The sequence below is a fragment of the Vigna angularis genome, chromosome 8 (assembly GCF_016808095.1).
Source record: "Vigna angularis cultivar LongXiaoDou No.4 chromosome 8, ASM1680809v1, whole genome shotgun sequence".
In the NCBI taxonomy this organism is placed as follows: Eukaryota; Viridiplantae; Streptophyta; class Magnoliopsida; order Fabales; family Fabaceae; genus Vigna; species Vigna angularis.
In genome coordinates this window covers 27,777,919-27,799,826 of record NC_068977.1, presented here as the reverse complement: position 1 = coordinate 27,799,826, position 21,908 = coordinate 27,777,919, and the positions used below count along the sequence as shown (strand labels likewise).

The window sequence follows — 21,908 nt, the reverse complement described above, 5'->3', positions numbered from 1 at the left end:
TGCAGTAAGTGGATATATGGACAACTTTATTCGGTTAATTACTGAATTGGTTATGTACAACAATACAAGTGTTCAAATTCAATTTAAATGTTAAAATATTTTCCGTACAGTAACTGGTTATATGTTAAGTTTTATATGGTTATTTGCTCAATAACTTATGTACACTACATGTTCTGCTAATTTACTTAATAACTTATGTACACAAAAAGGACATTGGTCATTTAAACCTTTTCATTCACACCTGCTAGAACTACATTGGACATTGGTGGTACTAGTACATAAGTAATGCAATTTGTGATCCTTCATTATACATAGTAAACAACTTCAAAATCAATAACAAAAATTGTATCATATTCTATCATATTCCACCAACTTCATTACAAGTTCTATCCCTTCTTTAGTGTCTTCAAATTCTTCATGTTGTCCTACTTCATGACTTCTTCATTTGCTATAACATTCCACAATTCTCCATTACTGTACTTCTATGAAGATTTCCTTCATGTAATACCCAATCACAAACCGTTTATTGTCGAATAAGTTGTAATTGCTCCTGCATTGATATTACAGTTGTGAAATATTACAATTAATAACCTCTTTTCAAAAACCATATAAAACAATACAAACATATACTTAAAGAAGACCAACCGTTGTGTAATCGGGCATTTTTTTGCCATCAAATTTAGATTGGTTGTCCCATAACTCCATATATTTCATCACCAACAAACCACAATCGTACCTACACATTAAAATAATATTAGAAGGATCACATATGAGACAACCCAATACATTGGTTATGGATAAGGTCACTAACGTATTTGGTTGGATTGGCAAATCTTCTTTAATGACCTTTAATTGTTGCTCCTTACAATTTGCTTCATTATCTATCATATTAAATAACTCTTGCAAACAACCGACCTTGCAAATTTGTATTCAACACATTCATTATTATTGTAAAGCTTTTACTGTAAAATAATACTTCCATCAAAAGAACAAGTCTACAAAACAACTTCTCTTACCATTGCCTTGTCAATACCATATCTGGTCCGCCTCTTATGACCAAGAGAATCTATAATGAAAAATTCCCTTGATTGGCAACTGACACAATAGCACCACCAATGGTCATCACTCATAGTGGGCACAAACAACTAAAGAACCACAACCACAAAGATCAAATAGTGAACAACACATGTTATGATAAAGGTATAGGTTGAAGTACTTACAAATTCAGAAATTAACAAATGATTTAATGAACAACTCTAAGGTTGGAAGAAATGATGGTAATCTGTTGCTTGCAATAATTCTCTCTTTTTTTTAGGAATCTTCATTCTTTCAATGATCATTGTCTACAAAAATTGCATCAGTAACATTAGTTCAAACATATGTACTTCAGTAAGGTGAAACATCAATGAATAATTAACGTACCGCAAAAAATGGATTGAAACAACATCGAGTAATCATTCCTGATTTATGCAATTGATTGTACACAGTCATCGCAGTCGCAAACAACATAACCTACACCAAAAGTTCATAACCAATCATTGAATATCCTTTTCATATTTATATTTCATGAATATCCTTACATAGTACTTGTACACAACACTTTTCGGGTATTTGAACTTACGATGTTATCAATTTTTGCACGAGGTCGAAAGCATTGCAAGTCTCCTCTAGTTAAGATGTTGTTAGACACCTCCACAAGCGCTCTATATACAAAACAAATTCATCATAAATATCAATTATAAAAACATTTATACATCATTTAATTTATTTTTGTAACCATTGTGTTATGTATAACTTACACATCACCATCATTACAAAGCGATGAAGTGCAGGTGGTGTAAACACTTCCAAAATCAATGTTCTCATGTCTGGAAGCTCCCTCCATTCCCACATCCACAAAATTGACAATAGTTAAATCATTCATTTTGTCATCTGTGGATGGTCCCTCCATACCATCATTAAAAGATGGCATTTCATTGCGTACCTCTTCTTGAAGACGTCTTATTTTCATTTCTAACTCATCAGGCCGTTCTGCATGCTTGTCAACTCTTCTCCTCAATACTCTCTGGTCTTCCACAAGTCTAGCAAACTCTAAGTTCTCATCATTTGACTCAGGATTACTTTTCCCACCGTTAGTTTGTGATTCCTTTATTTCATCATTATCTAATTGCTATTCAGACAAGTTGCATTCCCACAATATCTTCAAAACAAAATAGAATTTTAACAACGTTAATAAATCATATTAAGCACATAACACAATAAATCTAAGGATTATATAACAAAATTATGGAATTACCTCTGTTTGTTGAAAAGTTAATTTGATTCTTTTCCTTTTATCTTTAATAACAACCCAATGAAGAAATCGGGGATAAATACACCGTCCACCAACATGATACAAACTGATGTGTTCAACAACCCACAACTGTAAAGTTCATCACAATAGTTATAACTCTTTCAAAAAATATCATCATTTATTTCTGGTTCACAGTTAAATAAATGAATGTATAAACATACCTGCAAAACTGTTGCACACCCAGCTATGTGTATAACTTCGTGGTAAGATCTGCGATTGTATTTATTGCATGCCCGATTCAAACTACTTACTATCAAACCATGTACATCATCACCCCAATTGTATATATTTAGATCATTAATGTTATCTAGTTTACTAAAAGGGACACTATTTATCACATTACTATTCCTAGGAAAATAAAATGCTCCAAAACCTAACAAAATATACAACCTACAAAACATGTCAAAACTTTTTTTGGATTTAAATGTCTTATGCGTCATCTTTTCCATTATACTAAAAATTGTGATGTCCTCATCCTTAAACAAGTCATTGACAATGCCACCAACATCACTCTCTAAATTAACACTCTCACCAACACTAGGTAAACCTAAAAAAAAAACAAACTTCATCAACTCTAAAAGGCACTAAATTCTCTCTAATCCTAAACGCCTTATGAACCACGTCCCACCTACTGATTAACTCTATAAGAATAGGGCTAGAAATAACCATATTGTCAACCATATCCACCAACCACTTGAAAGGTGTTGACTTTAAACGTTCCTTTTGAAAGGATGATAGGCAACCGTTCACTTGAACTATATGTTGTGTCTGGACTCGATGCCTAACTCTAAGTGAGGCCTGCAAGTATAAATCAAACCATATGTTACTTAATTGAATACAACAATGTGCATATTTAATATTAAATTAATAAAATTACACCATACTTATCATTTCATTAACTTCTTTGTCCATATCACTATATCCTGCAAATTTAACAAAACAAAATAAAATTGATTGTATAATACTATGTATCTCACTTGACAGTCACGTGTTCAAATTAATAAATTGGTTAAATACAATGTATCTAACTAATGCATGCATAAAGTGGAACTGTGATATTAAAATTTAAACATTGACCACTTACTGTACCAAAAAATACAATGTATCTAACTAATGCATGCATAACTAACCGTATCACCACTTACTGCACCAAAAAATGTGAACATTGATATTGAATATAAAAACTTCTACAGTTGTACAATACCCGATTTACAAATAACCACATCCGACTAACAAGATAACCAGTTACTACAGCTCACTACTCAACTAATGCATGCATATAGTGGAACTGTAATATTAAAATACTACCAACTACATACGCGACTTATGGTGCAGATCAAACTACCATACCACGAACAATACGGAACGTGTAATAATAAAGTGGTTGGTCAGCTTTTCAATTCATATATGCCTTTTATAATCATCAACACATTTTTAATCCAAAACTCTGTTGGTAGGGATCCCAACCACTAGGAGAACCCACTTGAGTTTAGACTAGAGAGATTTCTTAATGAAGAGGGAAGTGGTAAGAGCCCGTTAGATGTGAGGGTAGAATATTTTCATATGAACCCAAACAAGAAACAAACCCAGTAGGTGTTTTTCCACTTTTACCCTCCATCACTTTGCAATTTTTTTTAAAGAAAAACTGACCTGGACCGTGTCAAATGAGTGTAACTGACACGTAGGCGTGTCAACCTATTACTACTCTAAATAGAAAAGACTATATAAACTATATGGCAGATACGAAGCTGCTTCACTATTAATAATCACTTGAACTAACTTTCTAAACCCAACAATGCAAGAAAATAAATATTTATATAAGTAAAACTTAGTGTTAATAAGTAAAGGTCGATATTAATAAATAATCATATTTTAAATTCTAAAATTGTATATTAACACAAAATTCACTAGTATTGACTTTGAAGACTGACTTAAAATAAGTTAAATCGATTTTATGTAATATTAACTAATTAAATTTTTAATTTATAATGTATTTATAGAGTTGAAGATATTGTGTAAAGAGTTTTTTTTTAACTTTACGAACTTATTCTATGTGGTACTCGTCTTTCAAACCTCTTTTGTTCTTCTGGTACTCGTTCTTTACATAATGAGTGAGTGGATGTATATGCAGAAAATTCTCCAACGCTCAAATCAATACTTTGAGTCAGAAATTATGGTCAAAGTATGATTAATGAAAAAAGTGAAGTTAAAACTCAATTAAAGTAATATTTATAAGAATATTTTACTAACCATGAATCTTTACTTGTATGGACCTCAATGATGGGTCCATTGGCCTAATAGTCCTTTTACTTGTGGTGATGTGCAACTAGTTTTGACTAAGTTAAGTGGTATGCTGACGTTTTTTAACGAACAAGGATAGGTACAGGTAGGCGACACTCAACTCTAATGAGGAGCGTGTCCATTAGCGGATGACACCTAGTCTTTGGTTTGGGCACTAATACAGTCAGGGGAAACGACAGCGGTTATTTTCGCCTATAGGCAGCGATTTTGGAACCAAGACATATACAGGCGAGGCAAAATGTCGACCCTTTTTACCTCGGTTGTGGATCGAGGCAAAAGGAGTAGGATTTTACCTCGGTTCAAAAGTAACCGAGGCAGTAAGATTTTGCGCCCTTTTTTCTTTTAAGGACTTTTCGCCTCGGTTCTCTGTTGAACCGAGACAGTATCTTGAAAAAATTAATAAAAAAAACTAGCCAATAAAATAAATTTAATACTTAGACTCATTTTCAAATTATTACCTTTATACTGTATTGTCTTCGTATTCCCTGCAAGCAAAGATTCCTAAAACAAAGAATATTATATAATCAAATACACTACTTACAGACTTACCTATATTATTTAATTCTCTAACTTTCAACATTGGAATCCCACATTGAACTGTTGTTTAGGACTCTAAGTTACAAGCGCAAGTAACTTCCAATCTTAAAGAAAAAACTATATATTATGCAAAATCGAACTCAACAATGGTGATGGTTGTGTACAAGTCAGGTTCTATCGTTAAGGAGTAGTTGAATTGAACATATCTATTCTCATGGCCTTGTAATATGCATCTTCTGCATTTGCCAACCGACTCTGGAACATTGTCCATTCCTTTTTACACCTCTCCCTCACCTACCACCAACACCATGGACACGATTCATCAACATGCATATTACTATTTAGTAATCGAAGTATTTGAATAATATAACGAGTATAATGTTCAACAACTATGCAAGCAAAACATTATATAGATGTGAGAAAGAGAGATAAAATTGTATGAAACAGGTATAATATAACATACCCCTTGCCATGGTGCCTTCCCAGATTCTGATTCTCCCTAAAAAAAACACAAAAAACATGCATATCATACATTGGCAATAAGAGTGCAACTAATGAGACTAACATCAATAACCATAGAAACATGCATATGTTAAATATTGCCTGATTAAGATGCAACCCAGAGCTCAAAAGCTCATTTGGAAGAGAACAGTCAATTTATACATCAAGAAAATGTTTACACAACAAACCAGTTTTCTACTTTGTCACTTCAAAAACAGCTCTAGCATGCGCCTGAATGAAAAATAGCAGAAAATTCAGGATCTCTGTTACAGAAGTTCAGTCAAAAAACATAAAATAACAGACCTCTTGTTGTTGACGAGCATAAGCTGTTAAATTCGCCTCTTGCTTGTGAAGACTACTTTGAAGATCATTTAGTAATGAATCAGCTTCTAAGGCAATTCCTTTAAAAAGCTGAACCACATAAATTAAGTTAAAAAGGACCAGAAATCTTAATTAATCAACTTTAAGGTCAAAGACAACTTACATCCTCCAAGGCAGATGAATGCTTGGCTACTTCAGATTTCAAGTTCTGCTCTTAGTTCAATAGCACGCTCTGATGCAGCATTCTTAAGCTCTGCTCTTAGTTCAATAGCACGCTCCACAAGTTCTTTCTCTAGAAAAAGGCATGAAAAGTTGTTAAAATAAAAAAGATTGGAAGTATGCTCTACACGTGTAGCAATATTCAACCAATGCTCTAAACGTGTATCAAAAGATTGGAACTATGACCTAAGGCATGAAACAAGTAGCATTGGAACCGACACATAAAACGTATTTAATAAAGAACACACAAACGACACAATTACTAACCAGATTTTAGGAGATTTGATATCAAAAATTCATTTTCCTTAATTGTTGCATTTGCTTGTTTGTGCCTCTTCTCAAGATCAAACAACGACTGCTCATTTTATTCTAGACTTTTTTGAAAATACAAATGTCAGAAGTAAGTTGAATTCTTGAATAAATAAAAAGTCTAAACTAAAGAAAATCACTAAACGAAACCCTCCGCCACGGCGGAGACGGGGAGGCAAGCGAAGAGCAAGCGCTCGAGGGCAACGATGATGGAAGGATTTTCGAGCAAGAGCCACTTGAACTGGAGAGAGGACCAGACGCCGAGGAGAAAAATGGTGTGGGCATAGAGGAAAGAGGCGATGACAACCACAACGACGGAGGAGTTGAAGGCGGCGATGAGGTTGGCAACGACGGGGGTGCCACCGAGGTCGAGGAGGAATAAGGCGGATGGAATTAGGGCGATGATGATTTGGTAGTTGTGGGCGAATGATGAGGGGGGTTTGAGGAATTTGGAGGAGGCGGAGGAAGCGGAGGTGGAGGAGACGCCATTGTCGTGGACGTGATGCGACGACGAAGGGTGGGAGTCGTTAGGGTTTGGGGAGGAGGAGAAGGAGGGGGCATTGTTGGATGAGGAGGGTGAAATGCGCGAGGACAGGGTTATGGAAAGATAGGGTATATTGCCTCGGGTCCCAGTAGACTGAGGCATTCTCAAGGTGTTAAGGCATCGGGTGGGGTTTGAACCGAGGTCATATTATCTATATGCCTCGATTCCCCTTCAACCGGGTCAGAAAAGTTAACCTAAACTACAAAAATTCCACCGCTTTCTTATAGATTTCGGTTCCGCCTCAACCGAAGCCTAATGTGCGAATTTCAAATCTAGTTTTTTTACTAGTGGGGGAACATGATACTCGACGTCCGACCATTAATATTCATTATATAACGTATTGAGCTTAATCCTTTGTGGTGCAGTCCTTAGTCTTTCGTAGATAGCTTAACCTTTACAGAGTATTCAATAATTGACATGCAACCTCTATTGGATACAAGGTACCCAGTATCAGGTATCTAGTATGATAAAAGTAGTGTTGAATAAAATAAGCAATTTGTACATGTTAAGCTTGTATACTATTTTATACAACTTGCAAACATTGTTGGACGAAAATGTGATTAACATTTCAAAATGTTTAAGACAAAACTTTATTAAAATGTTGTATCTTTTAAACCCTATGTTACTCAAATAATAGACTTATGAGGCCAAATGCTTAGTACATAAAACATCCCAAATGCTTTATAACATTTGTAACATTAAATGCATGTACGATTTGTACCTCTTTGTTTATGATGTTTTGTTTCTCTTTATCTGTGCATATAATGACAATACCAATGTTTACTCAAAAGTTCTATACAAGATGAGAAAGACGTTAAGAAATAAGAAAACATTTTTTGAAATGTTTCCTTAATACTTTTTTCTCTAAGGAAGTCATACATGCCACCTCTGCGAAAAGCATTGTTGCTCTCACGTTACCTAACACTAGACTTCGTATATAAAGACTACCTGCCCTCACTGAAATCAACTCTCTTTGAGTAACAAATCTTTCTCAAAGAAAGTTATAAAAATAGGATTGGATGAAGAGGAGAATACACACATTTATATATCTTTGAATCTTACGTTATAATCCTCTTTCTAAGCTTCCATTGTCTAATGTTTTCTTTGCTTAAAAAAAAGTCTTACAAATCTTCATATTTCATTGTACGAAAAATACACTCTTTTCAAAATCTTTGATTTGTATTTGTTTTTCTAAAACACTTTTGTCATGTTTGTAAATTTTGAAGAGAATTAACATACTTAATTTTTTAGTTCAGTTGAGCTAAACAATTTAATTAGGGGACTAGTATTGAATCAAGAGTGAATAAAATTGTTTATGCAATTGGATAGTTTGTAAACCAATGCTCATACATATTATAATTTATTAAAAATTAGTGCAACTCCTTTACTGTATTTAAGAGATAACTAGTTTATTTATTTACTTTCGTAAACGCTTTTCTCCGGATAAAAAACTTAAATATTTAATACTTATTTGTGAATTTTCTTTTAAAACTATATAATTCTATAATTTTTCCTGTGTTTCATTCTCTTTATATAAATATATATTATTTTATTATTTTCTTAAAATATATGAAGGAACCCACTGGTCTCAATAATTTAATATATATAATAATTGATTCAACTAAATGTTAATTCATGCATAAATGCATTATATTGATGTGAAACTCCAATTCTGATAGGATAATAAATAAATCAGTCTTTATGATTGTTTTATTCTAAATATTAATTGTGAGATGTTTTCATTTCTATATGCTTTTTTTTTTCATAATCTACATATATGTCATGAATCTCATATTTTTGTTTAGACTTTGCTTAACTAATATATTTTTCCTTTTAATTAGTTTGTGTATAACTGCATGGTCTAACCTTATAAATCCCACTTTTAAGGATAAAAAACAAATAAATGATATATATAAAAGAGACAAAAATTTGTTTAACCATTTAAGAAATAAACGAGGAAGTTCAAAGAATCATTATAACTTTTTTTTATTGTAATATCCTACATTCGAAGAACTTTTTTTATTATTTCAGTTACTGTTTAAAAGAAATTCTTGAAATTTTCTTGATTTCTGCATTTAAACATTCGTATGTGACCATTAAAAGAGACTACTATTTATTTATTTATGAAATTTTGATAGAGTAATAATAGTGATAAAAAAAAATTACATTACAAGTAAATTATTTATTATATTAAAGTGTAACAATTCTCTTTCTGGAAACAAACAAAACAGGGATGGAAGTAAGTGTCAGCTTTTATGAAGAACCTACTTGGATAGTTGAGAAGTTCCCAAAAAACGAAGGTAGCTGAGACGATAAATCAACATTCATAGCTGCTTATCATTTTGTTCCATAAATAGAAAATATATAAATAAACAAGGTTATCTTTTGTTTCTAAATTAAACTAAATTATATAACTATTTAATCTTTATATTTAATTAAACTATGTAAACTATCTATTATGTAAAATATTTTTATAAAATAGATGACATGTAAAATAATCATCATTTAATGATTTACATTATTTTTATAAAATAAATATAAAAAAATAATATATCTTTTAATTTAAAAACGAATCATTTTAAAAATAATTTACAATGAAGAAAATAACTTACTCAAGAAACAATTATATATAAATTAAAAGATAATAAAAAATAGTTGAAAATACACATTAATTGATAGGTTGAAAAAAATAAATTAAAATTATAAACTAATAATAAAATATTTTATAAATAATAATTAACATAAAACAAATTGCTTATATAATAATAATAATAATGTTAAATTTATACTTATGGTTTACTTTTGCTAATGCAAAACTCATACTTTTTTATATTTTAACTATTAGACAAGATAAGGCACTTTTTTTTCATATATATTGTAATTGACATCTGAAGCTGAAAGGTTTAGGCATTATTAAAAACATGGATTGAGAATTTAAAATAAAATACTGAAAATTATGTAAAACCTATATCTTCATAAAAGCATTTCTCTATTAATATCCTTAACTACCACGATTAAGACACTTAGCTGTATTTATCAAAATATTATTAAAAAATGTACTGTCACATTTTAATGAGTTTACTCGTCAAAACAATTGCTACACACACCAAAAATATATATTTATAATATAAGAAAGTAGACATTAATTATATATAGTCTCTCACCAACCAAATAGCAGAAAAAGCAAAGAAAGTTTTCAATCACATTAAATTTTTTGTGTTAATGCACAGAATTCATTAATTTGTATCAGTGGCAGCAAGCTCTTAAATTTCTTTCCTCCTGCTAGTCTCAACTAATTTTTTGTCCTTTCTTAAAAGGAAAATTTTACATGAACATCTAATTTTTTTTAACTCTATAATACACTTAAATAGAAAATTAATACTTTTAATATCACCCTTCTAAAAAAGGCTTTAATTTTAATTACTTAAATTTTTTTTTTTCATTTTATAATATTCCAATGTATTAAGTCTAACTTATTAATGGCAAATTCTAATGAACATTAACTGAACTAATGAATAATATTTCATTAGATAATATTTCAATAACTGAAATATCCAATAATATTTCAATTTTAATCAAATGGATAATATTTTAACAAAAAATGAACTAATGAAAAATATAAAAAAAGTTAAAACTATCTATATTTTAAGTTGGTTTAATATCTATTTTGGTCCCTCTTTTTGTAGGGTTTGTTCAAAGTTGTCCTCCTTTTTTTCAAAAGTTCACTAACATCCTACTTCTCACAAAAACAGTTTAAGTGGATCCTTTTTGCTTACGGCATTAAAAAACTAACGACAAAGTTGCTCTGTTGGCCAAAATTAAATGACATGTCCAATTAATCCAATTAATTGGCAAGTTCAGCTAATAAGAGATTGCCACGTGGCAGTCCCCTTTCCACTCAAACCCTAATTCCCTTTTCCCCTCTGCGCTACTACGTCGCGCCCTGTTTCCCTTCTGCTTCAACTACTGCAAGAGACATTGATTTGGATTTTGAGTGATCACAATTGCAGTGCATATCCTGAAAGAAAGAAATATCACATAAAGGGTGATGAGACTCGTTCCTAATGTTCTGTTAGGATGCATGTTCTTTGTAGGTAGCAAAACAAGTGCATATAGCAGTCCTGCGATAAAAAATCCCATGGTGTAAAATAAGCTACTATCTTTAGGCACCACGTACAAAGAAGATTTCTTAGACCAGGCCCCAAGCAGCAGCGAGATTCCCAAACCAACAAGTGTGTTGAACATAGGACCTGCATAGCATCCAGATAAAGCAATCTGAACTCCATCTTCTCCATCCAATGCCAATGCAATATTTGACATCAAATCTCCCATTGAATTTCCCCATGCTAATACAGTTAACCCCAAGATGGATGGGGAAATAGGGCGCGGCGTAGTAGCGTAGAGGGGAAAAGGGAATTAGGGTTTGGGTGGAAAGGGGACTGCCATGTGGCATTTTCTTATTAGCTGAACTTGCCAACTAATTGGATTAATTGGACATGTCATTTAATTTTGGCCAGCAGAGCAACTTTGTCGTTAGTTTTTTAACGCCGTAAGCAAAAAGGATCCACTTAAACTGTTTTTGCAAGAAGTAAAATATTAGCGAACTTTTAAAAAAAAGGAAGACAACTTTGAATATACCCTAAAAAAGAGGAACCAAAATAGGTATTAAACGTTTTAAGTTCTGGAACAATAAAATATTGAAGTTGTACTGTTTGAGTGAAATAGTGAGAAGAAAGATGATTTATGCATGAAAGCAAACCAAAGATCTGCTTTATTATTGTCAGCTTCGGAAATATCATCTTCTTTGTGGTTCTGTACTTTGATTGATAAAGTCAAGTACAGATACATTAATTAAAAAGAGATAATTATCTTCAACTATTACATTATAGGTAAAAAGAAGAGTATTATATGCGACTTTTTCATAATCAAATTCATGAGATCAAAAAAATATTTTTTTACACGTTAGTTATTTTGAATATTTTACATTATTAATATTTTGAATAAACATATCTTAACATTCAAATTTATTAATAAATTGGTCAACTTAACAATGAAATTAAATTTTGAGAATTTTTTTTATTTATTGATTTTGCCACATTTTTTTTCTTCATTGTTATGAATATTTGTATGAATTATCCTTTATTAACGTATAATATAAAAATACATTACACGTTCACTATAGTAAAAATAAAAGAAAAATACAAACAAAAATGGAATGATAAGTTAACATAAAGCCAAAACATTGTAATAACTTATATGTATATTTATAAGTTCACGTTTCACTCTCACCTTTAAAATGTTATATACAATTAAGAGATTTATGTGACTTTGTAATAACTACAAAATATTATATATATATATATATATATATATATATATATATATATATATATATATATATATATCTTTTTCTATCTTTTGTTTCTATCCCCTAAAAAATCTTTTAAATAAAAATAATAGTAAACCATTATATCTTATAATATTTTTTTAAATAAATCCTTTTAAAATGATTAATTATCATCTAACTTATTTATTTTTCTTAGTTATTATAATTTTACAGGATCTTACATCGAACATTACTATAGGTTTGACATAAATGAACCAATTTATGTAGACACTACTAGGTTCGACGTTAAAAAGTCTCCAGCAATAAAACAAAGCTATAATGAAATGAGAATTTTTTTAACTAGTTTCCATTAAACGTGTACCATATCAAATGAAGGATTTTGATAAAGTTTGAGAATTTTAATTGAGTAAATAAAGAGAATCCATGTTGAGGGTAAACCATGAGAATCTTAATAGCAGCACTAATACAAAAATATTGTATAACGTTGGTGTTTTTCGGTCTTTCATGTCGAATTCGAGGTTGACGTGATATCGGGAGAAGTTAAATTGACGTCGAACATAAAACAATTCGACGTAAAACAAATTAACGTCGAATTTTTCCAATATTCGACGTTAATAAGTTTTTTTGTTTTTTTTTAATTAATTGTGTTGAAAAACAGAAAAAGAACAAATTTCAGTTTTTTGTATTTTATAAAACATGAATTATGAACGTGTAGTATCAACAACAAACAAGTTCAACCAAACAACAACAACAAACAGGTTCAACCAAACAACAACAAACAAGTTCAACAAAAAAAACAACAAACAAGTCCAACAAATAAGTTATTTAAAACGAAAACGAAAGTTAACCTTCAAAAGGTGGGTTCGTCTGAATAAAGTGTTGTCACAAGTGAGAGAGAAATCAAAATGCGCCTATGAAGGACAAGAACACGAAAATAATCGGTCAAAACAAACGAAAATCTTACATAAAATAGTTAATTAACATGCATTTGTAACAAATAAGATGGTTGTCAAACTTCGTTCTAGAAAAGCTTGAGCAGAGAAGAGAATATCGCGAGCTAAGATAAAGTGAATGAATTTTCAATTTTCCGCTCAAATTTTTATTGAATTGGCTAACCTTTTAACGTCTAATTCTAAGGAATTCGACATCATACATAGATACATTTTCACCTTCGCGCCAAACATTTTTGCAAAAATTTACTCAATAGAACAAATTTGACATCGAATTATGATTCTAAACGAGGTCTAATAATTGTATTTATTTATAAAAATGTCACTAATCATTTTTAACATGGACTATTCAGTGGTTGGACGTTGAACGTGTGACGTTGTTTTTAAACTAACGGAGGGTGTAGTGGGGTGTAGTGCTAGGTTAATTAGATGCAGAAACAATTTGGGAATGAAAATTGTTTTACACTACTCTTTAAAACATTCATTTATATATATATATATATATATATATATATATATATATATATATATATATATATATATATATGTATATATATGAAATATAGTGAATGAAATATTTAAGAAAAAAGACATCATTTAATTAAGTTCATAATACACAACTTCTCTATTTAAACTATTGAGACGTGGTTTTATACCAATTTAGTTGGTTGTTTGTAAAGGTTTTTAATTTGATAGACAAAATCTTATGTTTCACTAGCAACCTTTACTTAATATGCAGGAAATTCAACAAAATAATTAAAAATATATTATTCAATTTTATCATCTTTTTAAACTTACACCTAAATTTTAATTTTATGAGACAAGTGAATATCACTGCCATCCTTCATATGCATTCTAACCTAAGAGATATTCAGATCCAGATTATACTTACACGGGAAACAAAACTCGCCAATAAAAGGAACATAAAAAAAGATAAACTAAGTGAATTATAGCATATGTATTTTTTGAAGTATTTAATATCTGAAAGTTAAAGATAGAGAAATTATTGAGAGTAGTGGGGTCGTGATTTCTTTGAGCAACTAGAGAAAATGGGAGTTTTTGAGGTAACATATAACCAAATGGCCATCTAAAACAGGTTCATTTATGATTTGTGTAGGTGTGTTCCTGCACACATCTATTTATATCAGCAAGTGGTACTGCATTTCTGCAATCAATACGTAAGATATTAGAGATGTGGCCATTCAGTAGAAAAGGAGATTCTGGGTTTTCATCCTCTTCCACAGCAGAAGAAGTTACTCTTGGAATCCATGCTAGTGCTCTCACTGCAATTGTCACAGGTCACTATTTCTTTCTCGATCATTTTCTTTTTCTATCAGTTCATGATGTAAACTAAAAAACCAGGTAAAGAAAATATTATTTTCTTATAAAATATAAATAAAGATATTTCATTGTAATAAACATATATTTCAATTTTTTTTCTCAGATTGTCTCTCCAATCTGAACATTGAAATTTATGTTTCTGTTAAGATTTCACTGTCCTTTATTTTATGGTAAAAAAATTAAGAGAAACCATAATTTCCTTAAGTGTTAATCCAGTTGTAAGTATCAACCACGACATTCAAAGTTAAGAAATATGATGTATAACTCCAATAATATTGTGCCCATTGATTATATTGACTCGCTTATTAAACAAATGAGATGAAATTAAGAACCTTCAAAATAAGATGACAAAATTAATAAAATCATCACAAATTTACAAAATATACTAAATATTAAAAAAAAATTAACCACAACATTGAGTTTTATATTTTTTTTCTTTTCTTTCTCAGTCAACGTAATATAATTATGTGAATGAATGAATTTATCATAGAAACACGTTATTATTACTATTCTTTTGTACTTCACGTTCATACACTAGTAAATAAATAGTTTTTTAACTTATATATTATGTTTCAATTTAAAAAAAGAAAAACAGAAGCGTATAGATATGTGCTAACAATTTCGTAATTTTAACCACAGTATTTTGATTTAATATCAACCGATGCCTAAAAATATATACTATCTTGATTATCTGATAATAAAAATAAAAAAAACTACTAACTTAATGCAAATCAGACTTTTCATCTTATAACTAAATTGATTAAATTGTTATATATCATACACAACCAATTTGTATATATATTACTAGCCGTGAAACTTATTATATTAGTTTTAGAATGTATTTGTTATGTCGGTTATTTTGATATTATAGGTTCAGATGATATAAAAAATGTAATTCTTTTGTGACAGAGAAAAATATAATATAATAAGTTGAACTTGATGTTGTAATATTCATTGATGTAAGTCTAACTACTATATGTTGATAACCATATTTCAAGAAAAATACTAAACAATTACTAATTTTAATGACCAAAAGTACTTAATTACTATACTAATCAATTTAGATATTAATTTATAAATTAAAAATTATTAATAATTAAAATAATTTCTATTATAAATAAAATTATATAATTAATTTTTAAATTGATAATTAAAATAGTTTTTATTATGAATTAATATTTAAATTAGTTATTAACATTAGATAGCAATGTTTTGATTACTAAAAAAATTGGTCTTTAATCAGGAAATTGATATCTAAACATATATTTTTAATCACTAAAATTTGATATTAGTTAGAGATTTATTTTAGTATGCTAACATAATATATCGTCATATATTATTGTTTTTCCATTAGTGTTATACTATGTTTCTTCGATGAAACTATTTTTGATTATCATTGCATAAAGCACCGTAGATGTCTACGCAACCATGGCAGGAGATCCAAATAGACTATTATTCAAATATACTAACACCTCATACAAATACAATTCACAATCTATTTTATCAACACCTCACAAAATCACAATATTCTCATCATATAATTAGAAAACTACTTGTTTTCTTTTATCAAACTAAATCACATCCCTTTAATTGAGAAAATCATTTATTCATTGTTGTTTGAAAGGTTGGAAACTCAATGAGATTTCACAATATTCCAAGGGCAATTTTCTTGCCAACATTAAAACATAAATGTCCTCTTGGGAAGGCTTTGTCACAAAATGCACCAAAAGATTTCTAAGTTCTTTTTCTTTACCTGTCATTCCTCTCGTAACCCCTAAAATCTTTGTAGTTAGTTGATTACTTCCTCCTCGTCTTTATCAAATGTAATGGTGTTGACACGGAGTTCAACACTATACAACCTATGCGCAAGACTAACTTATAAGAAAATGTTCTATTTTCTTGAGTTTAAATAATTATATATATATATATATATATATATATATATATATATATATATATATATATATATATAGTTATGTTTTTTCAAAAGAAGGTTATTGTGTTAATAAGTTAGTGACTTTAACTTTTTATTTACAGATATAAAAGATTTAATGTATTTCTTTAGATTTTTTTTCAGAATAAATATAATTTGTATATGTTTTATGAGGCATTATCATTGTTTTGATGTAATTCTTTTAGGTTTGTATTATTTTTTTTTTCAATTTAAAATTTTTAAGTGATGATAAATGATAAATAAACTTTGGAATGTCATCATATAACATAATTTAGTCATCAAAGTTCATAGTTACGTTTAACATGAATTTATTTGAAATAATTAAATTTGAAAAATTTGTTACATGCATAAACATTTTTTTATTGAAGTTGTTGATGGTGTTGAAAGAAGAACAGGTGCATCAAGCGGTATAGGTGCAGAGACAGCTCGTGTTCTTGCATTGCGTGGAGTGCATGTGATAATGGGAGTGATTGATATGATGGATGCTTATAATGTTAAGGATTCAATACTTAAACAAATTCCCACTGCTAAACTTGATGTCATGAAGTTGGATCTAAGTTCAATGGCTTCTGTTCATCATTTTGTAGATCAGTTTAATTCAACTGCTCTTCCATTGAATATTTTGATGTAAGCACCAACTTCATCATTCTACTTTTTCTTTCATTTACTATTTTTCTAACTTCCTTTTTCTCTTCAATTCTAAGAAACAATGCAGGGATTTGTGCATGCCCTTTCATGCTATCCAACGACAACATTGAACTTCAATTTGCTATAAATTATTTAGGTATTCATTACATTATTATTATTTTTTTATCATATTGCCTTGGTCGAAATTGTGAAAATAATCTCAATGTTTTGAACATAATTTCACAGGTCATTTTCTCCTAACAAATCTGTTGTTGGAAAATATGAAGAAAACAGCAAGAGAAAGTAAGATTCAAGGAAGAATCCTTAATGTCTCCTCCATGGGCCATAGATTTACTTATCCTAATGGAATCCTTTTTGACAAACTTAACGATCCATCAAGGTATACCCAGTACTTCAAATGTAGACAAGTAATAATATGAAGAATATTTGTGCCTGTTTTCTTCATAAAAAAATAATAAAATAAAATATAAAGAAAAAATGAAATTTACTTTTTACATAAGATAAAATCAAGTTATGCATAAATTAAAAATAATATTTTGAAAAAGTTTTATGAAAAACTTTATAAATTGAATTATGCATAAATTAATTTTAATTCATGGAGAAGTGAATTTTAATTTTTTATTTTTATTTTTCTTTTGTAAAAATTCTTATACCAAATTTTTTATAATAAGTTCATGAACTTTCCACTATAACAAGACAGAAAAAGAAATAGTATCAACTATTCGTTTTTTTGGTAGATGCAACTAATTAATGTTGATTTTATTAGGGTTGACGTCATGTCCACCGCTAAAATAAACATCAGTATCAATTTGCATTATTGGTGGTAATTTTTTTTACCAAATATTAATACAACCTGATGAATATATTTCATCTATTGATGACTTCAGTGAAAAGATATAATTTTCTTATCATTTATAAAATATTTCTATTTCATTTTAAAGATATAAAGATTTCAGCATACAAATATATCAGAATTACAGTATGATTGCAAAATATGTGTGTTTTTCATAATGCATTTGCTTTCTTATATGTACAGCTACAACAGTTGGCGTGCGTATGGACAATCAAAGCTTGCAAACATTTTACATGCCAATGAACTTGCAAGACGTTTCAAGGTTCTACCACTTTAAATTTTTCATTCTATAATGAAACAATGTTGTTGTCTATAATTTTTTTTTCTTTTATCTACAATAGAAATCCCCAAGAAAGAGTTTTTATGTTTTATTTGCTTTTAGAAGTAAATAAATACCAACAAACATGTTTCTCCAACCATTAATGAAAAAAAGTGTTATTACGATTTATCATGACAAATTAAAAAAATAATATTTTCATAATAAAAATAATAGATATTATAATTGGTGAGAAAAGACTTGTTATAATAAATTGAATTGTGTCATAAGAAAACAAACTTTTTATAATTTTCGTAACATAAAGTTAAAACACTTATCATTAAAAAGCCATTTTATCTATCATAAAAAGTTCTATTTGCACTAATGAACCTCAACTGAGTTTGTGAACTTAAGGGTTGTTCCTCTTAATTGTAGTTACCATATTCATTAATTTCTTAGAAGCATTTCTTTAAAACTTGTTAGATTTTTTACGTTATGTAAAACTTGTTAGACTTTTTACGTCATGTTTTAGTATACTAAACTGTTTCACATAAGATAAAAACAATTTAAATATATAATTTATTCTTTCTTTTAAAGATTTTTTAATAATAAAACCGTGATAAAAGTTTAAAGTGTTAGAAGTCCGATTAAATATAAAATAATTTGCATAAATCTTATTTTATAAGTCAATATGGAATTAAGTTAAATTTAAAATTCATTTATTAGTATAATATTTGAACCATTCATCAAGGTTAATCCTAATATTTGTTGTTTATTAAACTTATTATTATATCCGCCTATATGATTATTGATATAATGATATTATCTCAACTAAATTTCTCTCCAGTATATGTGTATCGTTTCATTAATGCTTCCGAGCTGTTCTCACTGTTTAGTTTCACCTTTTCAGAGCCTTTAGTTTCTCTTTTAACACAAAACCTGGTGAACCTTGCTGATACAGAGCTTCCCATCAGTCTTTACAAAAGTTTTAAAATTGTACTTTTAACCAGCAATCAAATATCCTAAAAAGCTTAAGTTTCTGGTCTTGTTTTTTATTTGACAAAAATATTTATTTTTATTTTAGCAAAAAAGATGCCACCCAATAATGCATTATTTTCTATTTTGAAAAATTGTAGGAAATAGTTAGGACAATAAATTAAAGCATACAACAATTAAAGGTTGTTGTGATGTAAGTTTACAAAATTAAAAAACAACAAGATGCATTAAATAGTTGTTTGTGAAATTTAATAATACTTTTGTTCAATATTATAATTGACCAGGAAGATGGAGTAGATATTACTGCGAATTCTCTTCATCCAGGAATTATTAACAACACAAATATATATCTACAGAATCGATTTCTGACAGGTAATTAATTAATATATTTATATAAATTTACAGTCTACATGAAAATAATGTAAATAACCGTGTTTAAATTGCTAAATAATTATACTATTAGATCTACACAATCTTCTACTTTTTTTAAAAAAGTTTCAATACATACAGTTTTGGTATTAATCTTGTATTTTGTAAATGACAGTGCTTGAAAAATGACAACAATGTGTTCATGATGAATTCAAGCATACATGTCTTTATAATTATATATTGAAACATCAACGTATAGGAAAGATATATATTTTTTTAAAGTATACTTTTTCTATAAGATGATATACACGTTGAGTTTTATGGCCATCTTTGTATGGTGTATGCAGGTCTAAGGAATATTCTAGGTCCATTTGTAATTCGTTACCTAGAGCGATTTGTGTTGAAAAATGTGCAGCAAGTAAGTTTCAGAGTTTTAACTGTTGGTGTTAGATATATAGTTTTGTCTTATTATTTTTTGTGTTACATGATGATAGGGAGCATCAACAACATGCTATTTAGCATTGCACCCAGGAGTGAGTGGAATCAATGGAAAGTATTTTGCAGATAATAATGTTTCAGAAGCATGTTTGCAGAGATGGGACATGGATTTGGCTAAGAAGCTTTGGGATTTTAGCATGAATTTGACCATGAAAAATGAACAGTGACAATGGTCAATATATAAGAAAATAGTGTGTTGTTGAAGCTTAAAGTTTGATGGCTTCTGTAAGGGTGGATTTTACGTATATGTATTCAAATGTTATTATAAAGCCCTCGTTAACATAACAAATATTGTAAGATATATTTATATAGTAAAATCCATTGGGAAAAGTTTGTGAGTATTCACGTTAGTTCATGTTTTATACTGGAGAAATAATTTTCATGAATAATATCTATAATTATTATACAATAACAATAATAATGATAAGTTAGTAATAAAAATGAATTATTATTTAACAATAAAAATAATATATTAATAATATCAGCAGTAATAATATTAATGATGAAAATAAAATCTTATTCTAATTTCATTGCTGTTTGACCAAAACGTATATTTTTATTTAATTTATTTCTTTTCACCTTTTTCTTGATCCTTTATTTCTTTTCTCTTCATAACCACCTACATAGGGAAGAAGAAAAAGTTTAAATAACCATTCTAAATTTCATTTATCTCATTTATTATGGGTGGAGAGGGGACGGAGAGAAGCTGGAGACAAAAACCCCATATGTTGTCTTTTCTCATAATGCACATCACCTTCGTCTTCTCAAATATCACTCATGTCGTGCTTATTTGCATTTATGTCTTCATGCATTAATAACATTTTTTTCTTCGAAAATTGTGAAAAACATATTATTATATTATTCTAAATTTTTTATGCCATAACAAATGAAAACTTATGAAATAGATTTTTAAATACATTTTGTGTGAAATTTTGCTATGATCATTTTCTTTATGCAAGTATCTTTCCCTTTTCTATATATATATTCATAGAGAATAATTGAGTTAAGAACTAAGAGAAAAAAAAGGAAAAACTATGTGAAGCTTTAGAGGTGGACAGTTTCTTTCCGCACATTCATAAATGTACTCCATATAAACTAAAATATCTCGTTTGCATTTTTTATTGGGTAATTTAAAGTTAAAAATGACTTTTAAATTATATAATTTAGAAAAAATTTTATGATACAATTCAGAAATTATATTTAGTTTTTGAATCATATAATTTAAAAATATTTTTTCATGAAAAATAATAATTTTTGAGTCATACAATTCGAATGTTATTTTTTTTTTCAGAAAAAAAAAATTGAGAAATTTCCTTATACGATGCTGGAAAATTTTTAGGAAGGTGCACGAAGAAGTTGTCTCATAAGTCTTAATGCCTTCTTGTGATATTCTTCACGCACCTCCATACATTTCTTGGTAAGGAAGAAGATTAAAGATAAGGGTAAATATGTCACTTCACTATATATGAGATAAGGATAGGAGATGAAATTATGGAGGTGCGGGAAGAAGCCCGCCTTCTTTATTTGCTAATTTTTGTTTTGGGCCTCTTATTTTCTGTTGCCCTTTTTTCGTCTTGGGTGTTGCTTCCTCTATCACCATCATATACTTTT

General features: G+C 29.1%; 2 protein-coding genes and 1 long non-coding RNA gene across 5 annotated transcripts; 1 reads left to right on the top strand and 2 right to left on the bottom strand.

Moving 5' to 3' along the window:
- Positions 1 to 679: 679 nt before the first annotated feature.
- Positions 680 to 4,643, bottom strand: LOC108344169 (uncharacterized). The gene is made up of 12 exons (XM_017582635.1): positions 4,604 to 4,643; positions 3,233 to 3,276; positions 2,986 to 3,151; positions 2,808 to 2,900; positions 2,515 to 2,726; positions 2,297 to 2,422; positions 1,800 to 2,170; positions 1,622 to 1,703; positions 1,423 to 1,512; positions 1,017 to 1,145; positions 847 to 915; positions 680 to 736 (listed from the first exon to the last, which is right to left on the bottom strand). The coding sequence occupies exons 1-12, from the start codon at positions 4,641 to 4,643 to the stop codon at positions 680 to 682; spliced, it is 1,479 nt and encodes a 492-aa protein (XP_017438124.1).
- Positions 4,644 to 5,909: 1,266 nt separating this feature from the next.
- LOC108345474 (uncharacterized) lies at positions 5,910 to 6,219 on the bottom strand. The gene is made up of 3 exons (XR_001833673.2): positions 6,177 to 6,219; positions 5,996 to 6,103; positions 5,910 to 5,923 (listed from the first exon to the last, which is right to left on the bottom strand). It is a non-coding gene; the product is annotated as an uncharacterized LOC108345474 (long non-coding RNA).
- Positions 6,220 to 14,483: 8,264 nt separating this feature from the next.
- On the top strand, positions 14,484 to 20,638 carry LOC108345056 (short-chain dehydrogenase TIC 32, chloroplastic). 3 transcript variants are annotated; one of them, XM_017583615.2, is made up of 8 exons: positions 14,484 to 14,680; positions 17,073 to 17,304; positions 17,382 to 17,461; positions 17,551 to 17,704; positions 18,362 to 18,440; positions 19,715 to 19,802; positions 20,147 to 20,217; positions 20,294 to 20,638. In XM_017583615.2, exons 1-8 carry the CDS (start codon positions 14,575 to 14,577, stop codon positions 20,462 to 20,464), a joined length of 981 nt encoding a protein of 326 aa, XP_017439104.1. In that variant the 5' UTR covers positions 14,484 to 14,574; the 3' UTR covers positions 20,465 to 20,638. The 3 variants fall into 3 exon arrangements, with proteins under 3 accessions (XP_017439104.1, XP_052723662.1, XP_052723661.1); XM_052867702.1 differs by having other exon boundaries at positions 14,553 to 14,680; positions 17,065 to 17,304; XM_052867701.1 differs by having other exon boundaries at positions 14,566 to 14,680; positions 17,068 to 17,304.
- Positions 20,639 to 21,908: the final 1,270 nt, after the last annotated feature.